Raw genomic sequence first — 13,124 nt, forward strand, 5'->3', positions numbered from 1 at the left:
ACATCTTCCTTCTCAACTACTGGAAGTTCCCGCAGTCTTGTAGGATGTGGTGGGTGTCCTGCTCTGCTTCTCCGCAGGGACACATCGGGGACGGCACAACTTTCAGCTTTGAGTGGAGGTGTTCGTTCAGCCTGTTGTGCCCTGTTCGCAGCCTGAAGATGGTAACCTGCTCTGGTCTTGTGAGCAGGTGAAGGCTGTCTTTTTGAGCCGGGGTTCGGAACAGGGCTTTAGTAATGGTATTTAGCTCGGCAAGGCTTACGGCGTTGTCTTCTTGTTCTTTTTCTGCACCGGATTTTGCCAGGTCATCGGCTTTCTCATTTCTCATTTCTCATATAATAATAATAATAATACGAGAATTTATAACGCGCATATATCTCACCACAAGGCGACTCAAGGCGCACACATGGAGATACATTTACAGAGGTTATGAACAGAACATCTGAAAAAAGTCTTTAATTTGGGCGGGGGGCGGGGGGCGGGGACACTGAGCACATCCTCAATCTCGATCGCGATAATCTCACATGCAATTTTCTGCCCTGGTTTGAAAGTAGCGAGCTTCTTTTTCACTTTCAGGCATCGTTTTACAAATCTAGGCATGTGTATTTCATATGCATATACACCCCATACAATTCCAATCGACGAACCCGTTATTCCGGTCCTTTACCACCTTCAGTGCTTAGACTGGGAAAGATTCAAGAAGATATTGAAGATCCCTACAACTTCCTCGGGTGATTGGACTTTGTAAAATCTTACATAGGTACGTTGTGCAGACGCATGGAGGGGTTTGCTACGTTAATACGCAGCGCGTCCCGCGTGTGGGATACGTGTCCTGGTACTTGACGTAGCTTAATTATGCGTCACGTGGAATCTAACGTTCTCTAAATTTGTTGACGTGAGTGCAGCTGAGAGAAATGTGGCAGCAAAACGCTTTCAGGAAACACTCTGAGAGCTCGCCTTCACCCTCCAAGTTAGGTGTGGACACCGGAGAATTCGATAGCGGGGGAAAAGTTCTGGGGGCAACAGCATGTTTTGACAATCGATCTTAACAGCGCAGTTTTAGGCAAAAAGGGGTGATTTTGTTTCTTTTGGTTTGCATGCATGCATGCATTGCGCAAGCTGGCGTTTTTCAATTCTCAAGATAGAATCACAAAGAAAACAGAGACCCACTTTCGCACATTTTCCAAGCGAGCACAAACACGCTTCCCCAACGAAAACATATTCTTTCACACAAAGACACAGACACAGTAACACACAGACATAGACAGACAACACACCCACACCCACACCCACACACACATTCACACACACACACACACATTCACACACACATTCACACACATTCACACACACACACACACACACACACACACACACACACACACACACACACACACACACACACACACACACACACACACATTCATACACACCTACACACACAGACACATACACGTAAACACAAACGCCCATGCCCCTTCCTGACTCTCAATCTCTCTCTCTCTCTCTCTCTCTCTCTCTCTCTCTCTCTCTCTCTCTCTCTCTCTCTCTCTCTCTCTCTCTCTCTTTCTCTCTCTCGCTCGCTCTGCCCCCCCCCCTCCCCTCTATCCCTCTCTCACACAAACACAGACAGACAGACAGACAGACAGACACCATCACTACCACGACAGCAAAAGGCTTGAACTACAAAGTCCACCCGCCTTTGTCACTTTAACGGTCAGTTACCGGTTGAGAGGGGTCAGCGACCTTGACCTCTGGACTCTACACAGAGATACACACGCACATACACAACTACAACCCCCCTCCACCCGACCCCACAGTGACACACGCTCACACACTCACCTACACACCCTCACCCACACCACACACACACACACACACACACACACACACACACACACACACACACACACACACACACACCACTCTATATGAACTCACGTGTAAACGTCATTCTGGAACGGCGACGGTGGCTGGCCGTTCATGTTCCAGCACCCTCGCTGCAGCCACACGGCCTTAGAGCTAAGCAACCCAGGGTTCTCCTGGAAGGCAGCCAGCACGAAGTCCAGCGTGTCGCGGAGCAGCTCCTCCACATGCAAGTCCTGGTTCATCAGGAACGCCTTGGTACCTAGCGGGAAGGCACGCAGCACGTGCTCGTTACGAGTGTAAGCATTCTCCGTGACAATCCACGCGAACTGGCGTTCCTCGTTTAACACACTGGGAGCCACATTCAGCAGACGCTGAGCGAAGCTCGTAGAGGAATGCAGCACGAAGATCCGTGACACGTTTGGGCTCAGCTCGGCTAGGGACTGCGCGATCTGTCGGTCAGTTAACCCGCGTGACAGGAAGAGCTCGTCTTCCACCAGCCAGCGGTCGTCGCGGGTCATCTTGGTGAAGGTGTTGCGGAACCCGTCGTAACGCAGCTCGTCCTCTACGACCATGGTGACGCGGTACCAGTAGTTGACCGCCAGCAGGCTGACCAAGCCTCGGGCCAGGTGCGTGTTGGCCGGCTGCAGGCTCAGGTAGAAGGGGTTGTGCACCTGCATAGACACACAGAACACGATATTATTATATATTGGATCAGGAAGAACGGGTTGTGCGTGTGTATATTTAAATACATACAATAGAGACATGAAGTTGCAATGTACAGGATAAGGAAGAACGGGTTGTACACCTGTACATACAACAACAACAACAACAACAACAACAACAAAAACATAAAACCGATAATATTTACAGGATCAAGTAGAACGGGTTGTGTACCTGTACATACACACATCGACAGAGAAGTTGTAATGTATAGAATAAGGTAGAAAGGGTTGAGCACCTGTGTATATACACACAAAGCGATATTACTTATAGGCTCAGGTAGAACGGTTTGTGCACCTGTACACACATACAACGGAGACATGAAGTTGCAATGTACACTCGGAATAAGGAAGAATGGGTTGAGCACCTGTATATACGCACAAAGCGACATCATTTATAGGCTCAGCTAGGTAGCATCCATATGGCAACGGGTTGTGCGCTTGTACATACACACAACAAAAGACATCAGTCATACAACCTATGCAGAACGGGTTGTGCGCCTGTACATACACACAACAAAAGACATCAGTCATACAACCTATGCAGAACGGGTTGTGCACCTGCATGTGTTTCGCCGACGTGGCCTCAACAACTCGGGAGCGATTTCAAACCAACAAAAGTTGGGGAAAAGTTGGTTGAAAGTCTGCAATGTGAACGGCACTTTAGTGTATACACGCACACACGCCGGTACCTCCGCTGCACACCGAAAATAGCCGGGGCCACTTGCTGCGCACCGGGGCCGAGCCACGAGAGGTGAGTTTCTGCACTAAATCTTCTCTGTTTTCTCCAAAATGACATATCATCACGTAACTGGCGTTTGTACTTTTACCTAAGGTGTTATAGCATACCATCGTCGATTTTATTCTTTTCCTCGATTCAATTGTGAACTCTGAGCTTCGATTATTTATGCTTTTCCAGTGAATTATGTGCAAATTCTGACTTTCCACAGTTATTACAAAAAATCAAGCTTACCAAACAAGCTGCAGATAATTGGAATGTAATTATTGGTTATTTATTGACATTTGGCTCAAGTGGTGTCTACTAACTTCACGCGGTTGAATTATATTTGTTGAATCTCTACCGTCACTGAACGAATTTGTTGCTGCGCACCGGGGCCATGTCTCTATTTTGAGGGCTGCGCACCGGGGCCATGTCTCTATTTTGAGGGCTGCGCACCGGGGCCATGTCTCTATTTTGAGGGCTGCGCACCGGGGCCATGTCTCTATTTTGAGGGCTGCGCACCGGGGCCATGTCTCTATTTTGAGGGCTGCGCACCGGGGCCATGTCTCTATTTTGAGGGCTGCGCACCGGGGCCATGTCTCTATTTTGAGGGCTGCGCACCGGGGCCATGTCTCTATTTTGAGGGCTGCGCACCGGGGCCATGTCTCTATTTTGAGGGCTGCGCACCGGGGCCATGTCTCTATTTTGAGGGCTGCGCACCGGGGCCATGTCTCTATTTTGAGGGCTGCGCACCGGGGCACTTATGTGCTGCGCACCGGGGCCAGTGAATTATGTGTAAATTCGGACCTTCCACAGTTATTACGGAAAATCAAGCTTATCAAACAAGCTGCAGAGAATTGGAATATGATTATTGGTTATTTGTTGACATATGGCTCAAGTGGTGTAATATAAATTCATGCGGTTGAGTCATACTTCTTAAATCTCTAGCGTCATTGAACGATTTTGTTGCCGCGCACCGGGCTATGTCTCTGTTTTGAGGGCTGTATACTGACCTGGGCACTAATTTGCTGCGCATCTGGGCCAGTACTACAGTGAATAAAGTATTGTCTGTCTCAGCCACACACACACACACACACACACATACACACACACGAAAGGTAATGACGCTGACGTTCGTTCGTTTTGTCCTTTTTAAGAGTGGGTTTGATCTGCTTTGCAGGTGAACAAATGGATCAGTTTAGATGTTACTACTGCAAATTCAAATTTTGAGAGTTCAGGACGTTATTGGACACAGTGTCGATGTGCATTCGAATGAACAATTGAAGATACGTTTTTGTCGCTGAATGAAGTGACTGGAAAGAGTACCTATTTGAGAAAAGACTTTGGCGTTCTTCCATTTATTCAATAAAAATCAGAAATAAAGAAATCCGCGGAAATCCACCCAAATTCGGATCAACGTAGGCCTCCTAAAGTTTGGCAACTTCTGTCCCCAACTGTAGCAATAGTTTGGCAACAAAGGATCCTTCTTTATCATGTATTATCGGGAAGAACATTTCTCAAGTCGATCTCAGTATTCGTTCGTGGGATAAGCTTACCTCCAACTTCGCTGGGAATATACCTGCGGGCACCTTTACCTGCCCGCGTATGTGTACCTATTGCAAACAATGAGAACAAGAACTACAAGAACTCTCAGCGGAAGAAAATGTTCCATTTTTATCTACTATTTTCATGGACAATAAAGTGCTATTATTGTTATTGTTATTGAACTACGAGAACAGTAGACGATGTTCTCAATAAAACAATAGATGATTGCCACATACTGGGGAAGGGCTTATCAGTGGCTTCTTGATTGCATAATGACCGTCCTCTTCAAGCATGTTCAAATATTTATTTTTTATTGACAGTCGGTCATTATTCAATCAATTTTGTAAGGGACAGGCCTATAGACCTTGCGGAACCGAGGTCCCTGCAGGTAACAATGTGAAGAAAACAATAGCTAGCAGACGACAGCTAGTGTTGTGTCCCCTCGGGACAAGCTGACAAACAAACAAAGATCCTCAAGTACGGTCGCAACCGAAAACAGTATGCCACACACTTTGAAGGAGCATAATAACACGTTTATTACTGGCCGCGGTGCGCAGCATCAATTGCACAAATAGTGCCCCGGTGCGCAGCCCACAGTGGCCCCGCGCAGCAACAAACTCGTTCTGTGACAGTAGAGATTCAAGAAATATGATTCAACCGCGTGAAGTTAGTAGAGACCACTTGAGCCCGATGTCAATAAATAACCAATAATTACATTCCAATTATCTGCAGCTTGTTTGATAAGCTTGATTTTCCCTAATAACTGTGGAAAGTCAATATTTACACATAATTCACTAAAAAAGCATAAACAATCGAAGCTCAGAGTTCACAATTGAATCGAGGGAAAGAATAAAATCGATGATGGGATGCTATAACACCTTAGGTCGAAGTACGAACGCCAGTTACGTGATGATATATCATTTTGGAGAAAACAGAGAAGATTTAGTGCAGAAACTCACCTCTCGTGGCTCGGCCCCGGTGCGCAGAAAGTGGTCCCGGCTTTTTTCGGGTGCAGCGGAGGTACCGGGGTGGTATATGCAGCTCCGGCAAAGAAAGCCAGACGCGACTTTCAGATTTAGGCGTATGATTGTTTTCAGAGAAAACAAAACAACAAAGAAATGATACGGCAGATGCGTTTTACAGACTGTGATTGTACGTATCAGATGGCGGCTGAAATCCCCATTTTATGAGTTTGGAGATCTACATAATTATGCTGAAATAAAATAAGGAATGAGAAGCCGAGTAATGAATGTAATGGGTAGCCAATGATCTGAACTGAGAAGTCGCTGTCAGGCATAAATTACCATGTGACGTATGTGACCAGTACAAGGCTTGCTTTAAGCCTCTCATTATTTGGGCGAAGTTGACTTCGCGAAGCTCGGTGCACGAAGCTTTGGCACTGAGTTTTCGCGAAGTCTTCTCGGAGTCGACTTCGGGCCTTTACACTTACGCAAGAACAAAGGCAATTCAAACATTCTTCAGGAACATTATTATACAGTTTTGGCAGGTTGGCATATTACCCCTGCGTGCATATTGAATTCGCTGACATTTTTCTCCAACAAAGACGCAAGCATCCCGCATAAAATCCGAACTGAATCAAACTGGGTAGAGGTTGAAGGGGGGGGGGTTGGGGGGTTAGGTGTCGAGCAGTGTCCACCAACAATCATTCTGATTTCACAGACTGCCTTTCTGTCCTCACTTTGTGGGAATTTTTATATTTGAGTGTCCATGTTTCTGGTGAGTACATATTTCCTGTTATCTTGTTCTATAATTATAGTTCTTCGCACCGGCAGTCTTTTGTTCGTGTTATCATTTGTGGGAATGGGAAACATACTGCCCGGAAAATAACAGCCGAGCTAATGTCTTCGAAGCAGTGTTGATAATAAAATTAGCCATGTTTTGTTTCAGTCTTCGGTTTGTGTGTCTGTTCTTTTCCTTTAAAGCTTCACGTGTTCCTATAATGCTACGCCTGAGGACAAGCAGATACAAGACGACTCAGTGGGGGGGGGGGGGGGGGGGGGCGGCACAGGGAACCAAAAACAAGCCATACGGAATACAAAGATACACACAATCCTCTACAACATCAGACAAGCTGAAGACAGAACACGAAAAAGAAAGGGAAAACATGGAACAAAAGAGGGAAGACGCCTCTGACAGAAAATCGATACAAACAAAAAAACTCTCGGAAATGCGATTACATGGAAAGCCAGTGGGGAAAAAAACAATAAGCAATTGATAGCCGGTCGAAGTAAACCCCAAATGATAAAATATTCAGGCAAGAAAAAGGCTGGAAATTCCCTTTTAAACCTCTTTCTTGCCAATTGCCTCTCTTTCTGCTCGTAAACTTTGCCGGCATTTCGTGGCGTGTACCGTATGATTCAGTGCACACGTACCCAGGGTTAACATGTCTTTGGTCTCTTTGTTAAAGCACAGGCACAATTAATCACGTTTCTTTGAGAGACTGAGAGAGAGAGAGAGTTTGAGAGAGAGAGGGAGAGTTTGAGAGAGAGAGAGACAAAAACAGAGAGAGACAGAGGCAGGGACAGACAGACAGAGAGACAGGCAGACAGAGAGAGAGAAAGAGAAAACGAGAGAAAGAGAGACAAACAGACAGGTAAAGACAGAGACCGAGAGAGTGAGCGAGAGAGAGAGAGAGGGGGGGAAGGGAGAGAGAAAAAGAGACAAACATACAGACAAAGAGAGAGACCGAGAGAGAGAGGGGGGAAAGAGAGAGGGGAAGAGAGGGGGAAAGAGAGAGGGGGAAAGAGAGAGGGTTAGATGGGGGAGGGGGAAGGAGAGAGAGAATAAGAGTGAGACAAACAGACAGACAGATAGACAGAGACGGAGAAACTAAGAGACGTAGAGACACACACAGAGAGACAGAGAGACAGACAGAGAGGAGCAAGGAGGGTGGTGGTCGGGGGTGAATTAGCATCTTCTCTTATAGCACTGTCTCGAAACAAACGCGATAATCGGACAGAGTTGCGCCCCTGGAACGGCAGGCAGTTGGTTTGTAATTGCAAAATGGAACCGCATGACAATCCGCCCTTCAACTTCTTTGCCCGCGTAGTTTGACTGAACAGCAGACATAGTAACGTTTCCCTCCACCACCAATCTTCTTCTCTCGTTCAGCCATTTTGGACGTAAACAAAACAACCGGAACTACTACTTGCCGACAGCGCCGCGGGCTATGGCAGGGACGGACAACTCGTATCACTTTCGTTTTGAGACAATGCATGTAGAAGCGCTTAACCAGGATGTCGATACTGACCACGAACTAGAGAAAGTTCTCATCATAAACATTCATTGTGCTGCCACAGTGCCTTGTTTACTAACTGTTAAAATGAGAGATTCCCTGGTGAATACCACGACACGTACGTTTTTGACGGAATGAGTGGAGTGAACCTGTTGGGCAGTACTGAGACCACAATAATTAACCAAAAAGAATTTAGTTGATACTCGTAAGTGTGAAGAGTTATGCAGCATTGTTGACGGCGGTCTGTCCACAAGAGTAGCAAAAAACGAGTTCTAACAAATGTCTTAACCTACAGAACGGTTTCGGGACACAAAGCATTAATGATATAGTCATGCGACGCGTTCCCTACAGACATCGATTTTTGTTTAAAGGATCCGATGATTGAACTAATAATAATAATATTATGGGAGATTTATAGAGCGCTTGGCGTTCTCTAAGCGCTTTACAATGAATTGGTGAGAGGTCAAAGCAGGTGAAAAAGCCCGCACGTTGAACATCTCTCATGCGTGTTTCTTCGTGTTTCTATAACCCACCGAACTCTGACATGGATTACAGGATCTTTTCCGTGCGCACTTGGTCTTGTGCTTGCGTGTACACACGAAGGGGGTTAAGTCACAAGCAGGTCTGCCCATAAGTTGACCTGGGAGATCGGAAAAATCTCCACTTTTAACCCACCAGCCGGGGCGGGGATGTAGCTCAGTCGGTAGCGCGCTGGATTTGTATCCAGTTGGCCGCTGTCAGCGTGAGTTCGTCCCCACGTTCGGCGAGAGATTTATTTCTCAGAGTCAACTTTGTGTGCAGACTCTCCTCGGTGTCCGAACACCCCCGTGTGTACACGCAAGCACAAGACCAAGTGCGCACGAAAAAGATCCTGTAATCCATGTCAGAGTTTGGTGTTATAGAAACACGAAAATACCCAGCATGCTTCCTCCGAAAGCGGCGTATGGCTGCCTAAATGGCGGGGTAAAAACGGTCATACACGTAAAAGCCGTGGGAGTTTCAGCCCATGAACGAACAAACAAAACCCACCAGCCGACAGCGACCAGGATTAGGAGGCCGACGTCTTACGCCACTGCGCCCGCCCAAACTACACACGACTGTACAAACTGTGCTGCTGTTTCTTCAGGTTAATCATCAGCATCCACATAATCCGGTGGTCTGTATCCTCAAAGGCCAACTCCGTCTCGTGAACAGTTGCCTCACCGTCTCAGGCTTTAATGTGGGATAAGACCACCCTCCACTTGGTCACATACCATTTTTATTATGGGAGCCAGGAGGCTCCCATTTATACGGATAGTTTTGATGGGGGCCATGGGCAGCGCCATTTTGTTGTGAAATACGTCATCAGTTTGTGTACACAGGAAGTTGTGACATCCGTCACCCTATGGGAGGGGTGAAGGCAACATTGTTCATCAGTAGAAAGTTGTGAAATCCGTCCCCCTATGGGGGGGGGGGGGGGGGGGGGTGAAGGCAATATTGGTCATCACTGAGTTTGTGTAACACAGGAAGTTGTGAAATACGTCACCCTATGGAAGGTGTGAAGGCAAAATTGTTCAACAAAAACATCATAGGTCGAACTGTGCAGGGTCAACCGCAACAAACTCAAACCATTCATACTGAACTGATATACCGACATTTTTATTTCTTATTTTCAGCACAGGTGTAGGAAAAAATCATGAAGCAAAATGTTATTTATTTTCTAATTTAACATTAGTTTTACAAATGTGACCATAGTCTTTCAAACATACAGTGACATTAAACATTGTTATGTTAAAAAAAAAGAAAAAAGAAAAAAAGCTTTTGTGCACAAATCAGAACATACATTGTACATTTTACCTACAGGCCAAACAGTGTCAGTGGCTGAGCCCGACCCAGCAAATTGTCAAGAACAGGCGCTTGCATTTGGATGTGTCCAATGATAGTAGGTTTGGTTGTGATCAATCAGAATAATGTAGGAATAAAAATGTATGACAGTTTGGTATGATGACATGTAATTCACATATGCTGAAATATAATATTATACATCATATAATATTATTATGGCTGTTGATATCGCGCACGTATCTCACCACACAAGGCGACTCAAGGCGCATGTTACCTATTAATGCCGTGTGAGATGGAATTTTGTACACAAAATATCACGCATTCACATCGGCCAGTAGATCAACAGCCTATAGGCGCTGCATCCACCTTTCACGGCCTATTATTCCAGGTCACACGGGTATTTGGTGGACATTTTTTATCTACGCCTATACAATTTTGCCAGGAAAGACCCTTTTGTCAATCGTGGGATCTTGAACCCACCACCTAGGTTAGGAAAGGGGGGAGAAAATTGCTAACGCCCTGACCCAGGGTCGAACTCGCAACCTCTCGCTTCCGAGCGCAAGTGCGTTACCACTCGGCCACCCAGTCCTTATACACATGAACAGCCTGGCTTCTCTCTGTGAACAGTAGTATTCTTTAAAGAGTTAATTTCGTGAAATGCACTGGTGCCTCTTTCGAAATGAATTCATTTAAACAAAACAAAATCCAACTCACCACAGCAAGCAGTCAGGGTGATGATTACCAAACTAAACGTTGCAGCGCCTGTCGCTACCCTGTCCCCCTGTTGCCCGTAGCAACTAACACCCCCTGACCCCTTGGGGTCCTGGCACCGACATTAGTTAGTGCAACATCAGTCACACCAGATGACCTTCGCCTGGTCTGCTTGATACTTGGACACAGCACTGAGCAGGACACATGCCTTGTGTCTGCATACCGCACACACCTCACACTCTCTGTGACTTGCATCAGCACCGAGGCATAGCTCGTTGGTCAGATGAACTATGAATTCAAAAACAGACAGACTGCCAATGTTCTAAAATTCAGAATCAAAAAACAAGAATGGTAGGTAATTCAAACGTGTATTACCGTAAAATCCATAGCAAACGCCCCCCCTCCCCCACCCCACCCCCCCCCCCCCCTCTGCACAGATTTCGGGTAAAAGTAGGGGGTGGGCGTTTGCTAGGTATACACCCCTTTGCACCCCATCACATTTTCACAAGAAAAAAAAAGTGATACAACCATGTTAAAGAAATACAGTGGAACAAGAAACACACACAGACACACGCACACACACACACAAACACACACACACACACACACACACACACATGTCGCGCGTGCGCGCGCGTACGCACACACACACACACACACACAAACACACACACGCACACACACACACACACACAGACACACGCACACACACACACACACGCACACGCACACGCACACTTTGACAGATGTTGAGGCTGGCTCACATTTCAAATCACTGTTGGTTTCTTTTGGGACTGTATATATTCTGCAGATAAAAAAAACCACTATTACAATAGAATCAGGTACCTTTTTCTATAAAAAAAACAACACACACACACACACACAAAAACGGGGTGAGCGTTTGCTTGGTAGTGACCCCTCTGCACAACTTTTGGCCAAAAGTGGGGGGTGGGCGTTTGCTAGATACTGGGCGTTTGCTAGGGATTTTACGGTATTGACAAAACAACTCAAATTGTAACGTTTTGATTTGTCTTTAATAACGTTCCAATTACCTACCATTCTTGTTTTTACATTTAGTCAAGTTTTGTTTTTATTCAGATGAACTATGATCTGAGGTAAGAGTTGCACCAATATAATCCTACACTCTCTGAGGGTGGTATGAATCATGACAGGCGAGAACACCTTTGTTTTAATTGCAGGACGTTCTGAGAAGAGGCTATACGATCACACAACACACAACCAGGTTCTACATCTTCTGAGCATGCTGAAAACCAAACAACCAAGAAACAAATGAACAAGCGCCATGTTTACAAATTTTGCAACATGAATCAATTAACCCTGTGTAGTAACCTCAATTTTGGAACTAGGAACTTGAACTCATGCATACGGATCACTGACAGAGTCGATCCCGTAAATCACAAGTTCTTTACGAGAAGCCGAACAGCCGTCGGACGACCGAGGCGCCAAGCAAGACCAGCAAACTTGACAAGAGTTAAGAGTTCTTCTTCACTCATGGGCTGAGACTCCCACGGTTTTTACGCATACAGAAGGAGCGACAAGAAGTGTGGCCGTCTCCCACCCCACTGGCACTGCAAACCAAGCTCCGTGGCAGTCGACTGGAGCTGGAGGAGACTACGACCTTCATCTCCCGAGCCGGGCTGAATGTGTAGCGCCAGCGAACGCCTAGAAGAAGAAGACATATGTTTTTCCCCTGTCATTCAGGCAGCCATACGCCGTTTTTCGGGGGACGCATGCTTGTTATTTTCGTGTTTTTTTTAAACCTGAGATGGATTACAGGATGTTTTCCGTGCGCACTCGGTCATGTGCTTGCGTGAACACACGAACGTGGATAAGACACGAGCAGGTCTGCACGTAAGTTGACCTGGGAAATCGGAAAAATCTCTACCCTTAACCCACCAAGCGCGGCCAGGATTCGAACCCACGACCTTCCGCTTGGGAGGCCGGCGTCTTATCTACGAGGACATTGCGCCCGTCAGTGCAGTGGAGAGTTAAAAGTGTGCATTGCCTGTATTGGGATGGGGGGGTGGGGGTGGGGGGGTAAGACGTAGGAGGAGGGGGGGGGGAAGAAGGTGGAAGGGTCAAGAAAAAAAGGAGAGAGAAGCGAGGGATCCATGTTTACTTTACGCAACTGTCAGATGTCGTCCAAAAAAGCATTCTTTACGGTCGGTATTAGCAGAAACATAAAAACAAATATTTACAACGCCGATCCCGGTGTCCTACAAAAAAACACAAAAAAACTTGGCTTTGCAAACCCGGTCCGATCAATGGCCGCTCAGCTTCTCTCCTCAGCGCTGTCCGCAGATACTCGAGGAAAGGAGAAAAAAAGTTGATGGAAAAATCGAAGGCTTCCCGTTACCGTTGATTGGCGATTGATGGCTTAATTGACAGCCACGATTCCCTGTCGACGACAAACGGGATCAAAAATCGGCTCGCGGGGAGTCTTGCTTTCCCCGCCTGGGTA

At 46.4% G+C, this 13,124-nt stretch overlaps 1 protein-coding gene and 1 long non-coding RNA gene across 2 annotated transcripts in view; one reads left to right on the forward strand and one right to left on the reverse strand.

Annotated features, from left to right (window-relative positions):
* Positions 1-13,124, forward strand: part of LOC138967312 (uncharacterized) — a 534,423-nt gene that overhangs the window by 296,134 nt on the left and 225,165 nt on the right. The window lies entirely within an intron of this gene.
* Positions 1-13,124, reverse strand: part of LOC138965951 (glutamate receptor ionotropic, NMDA 3A-like) — a 165,044-nt gene that overhangs the window by 51,434 nt on the left and 100,486 nt on the right. The window contains exon 2 of the mRNA XM_070338034.1: positions 1,939-2,537. Coding sequence (XP_070194135.1) covers positions 1,939-2,537 — 599 coding nt within the window. The remainder of the gene's footprint in view (positions 1-1,938; positions 2,538-13,124) is intronic.

This window comes from Littorina saxatilis, linkage group LG5 (genome assembly GCF_037325665.1).
Source record: "Littorina saxatilis isolate snail1 linkage group LG5, US_GU_Lsax_2.0, whole genome shotgun sequence".
Classification (NCBI taxonomy): Eukaryota; Metazoa; Mollusca; class Gastropoda; order Littorinimorpha; family Littorinidae; genus Littorina; species Littorina saxatilis.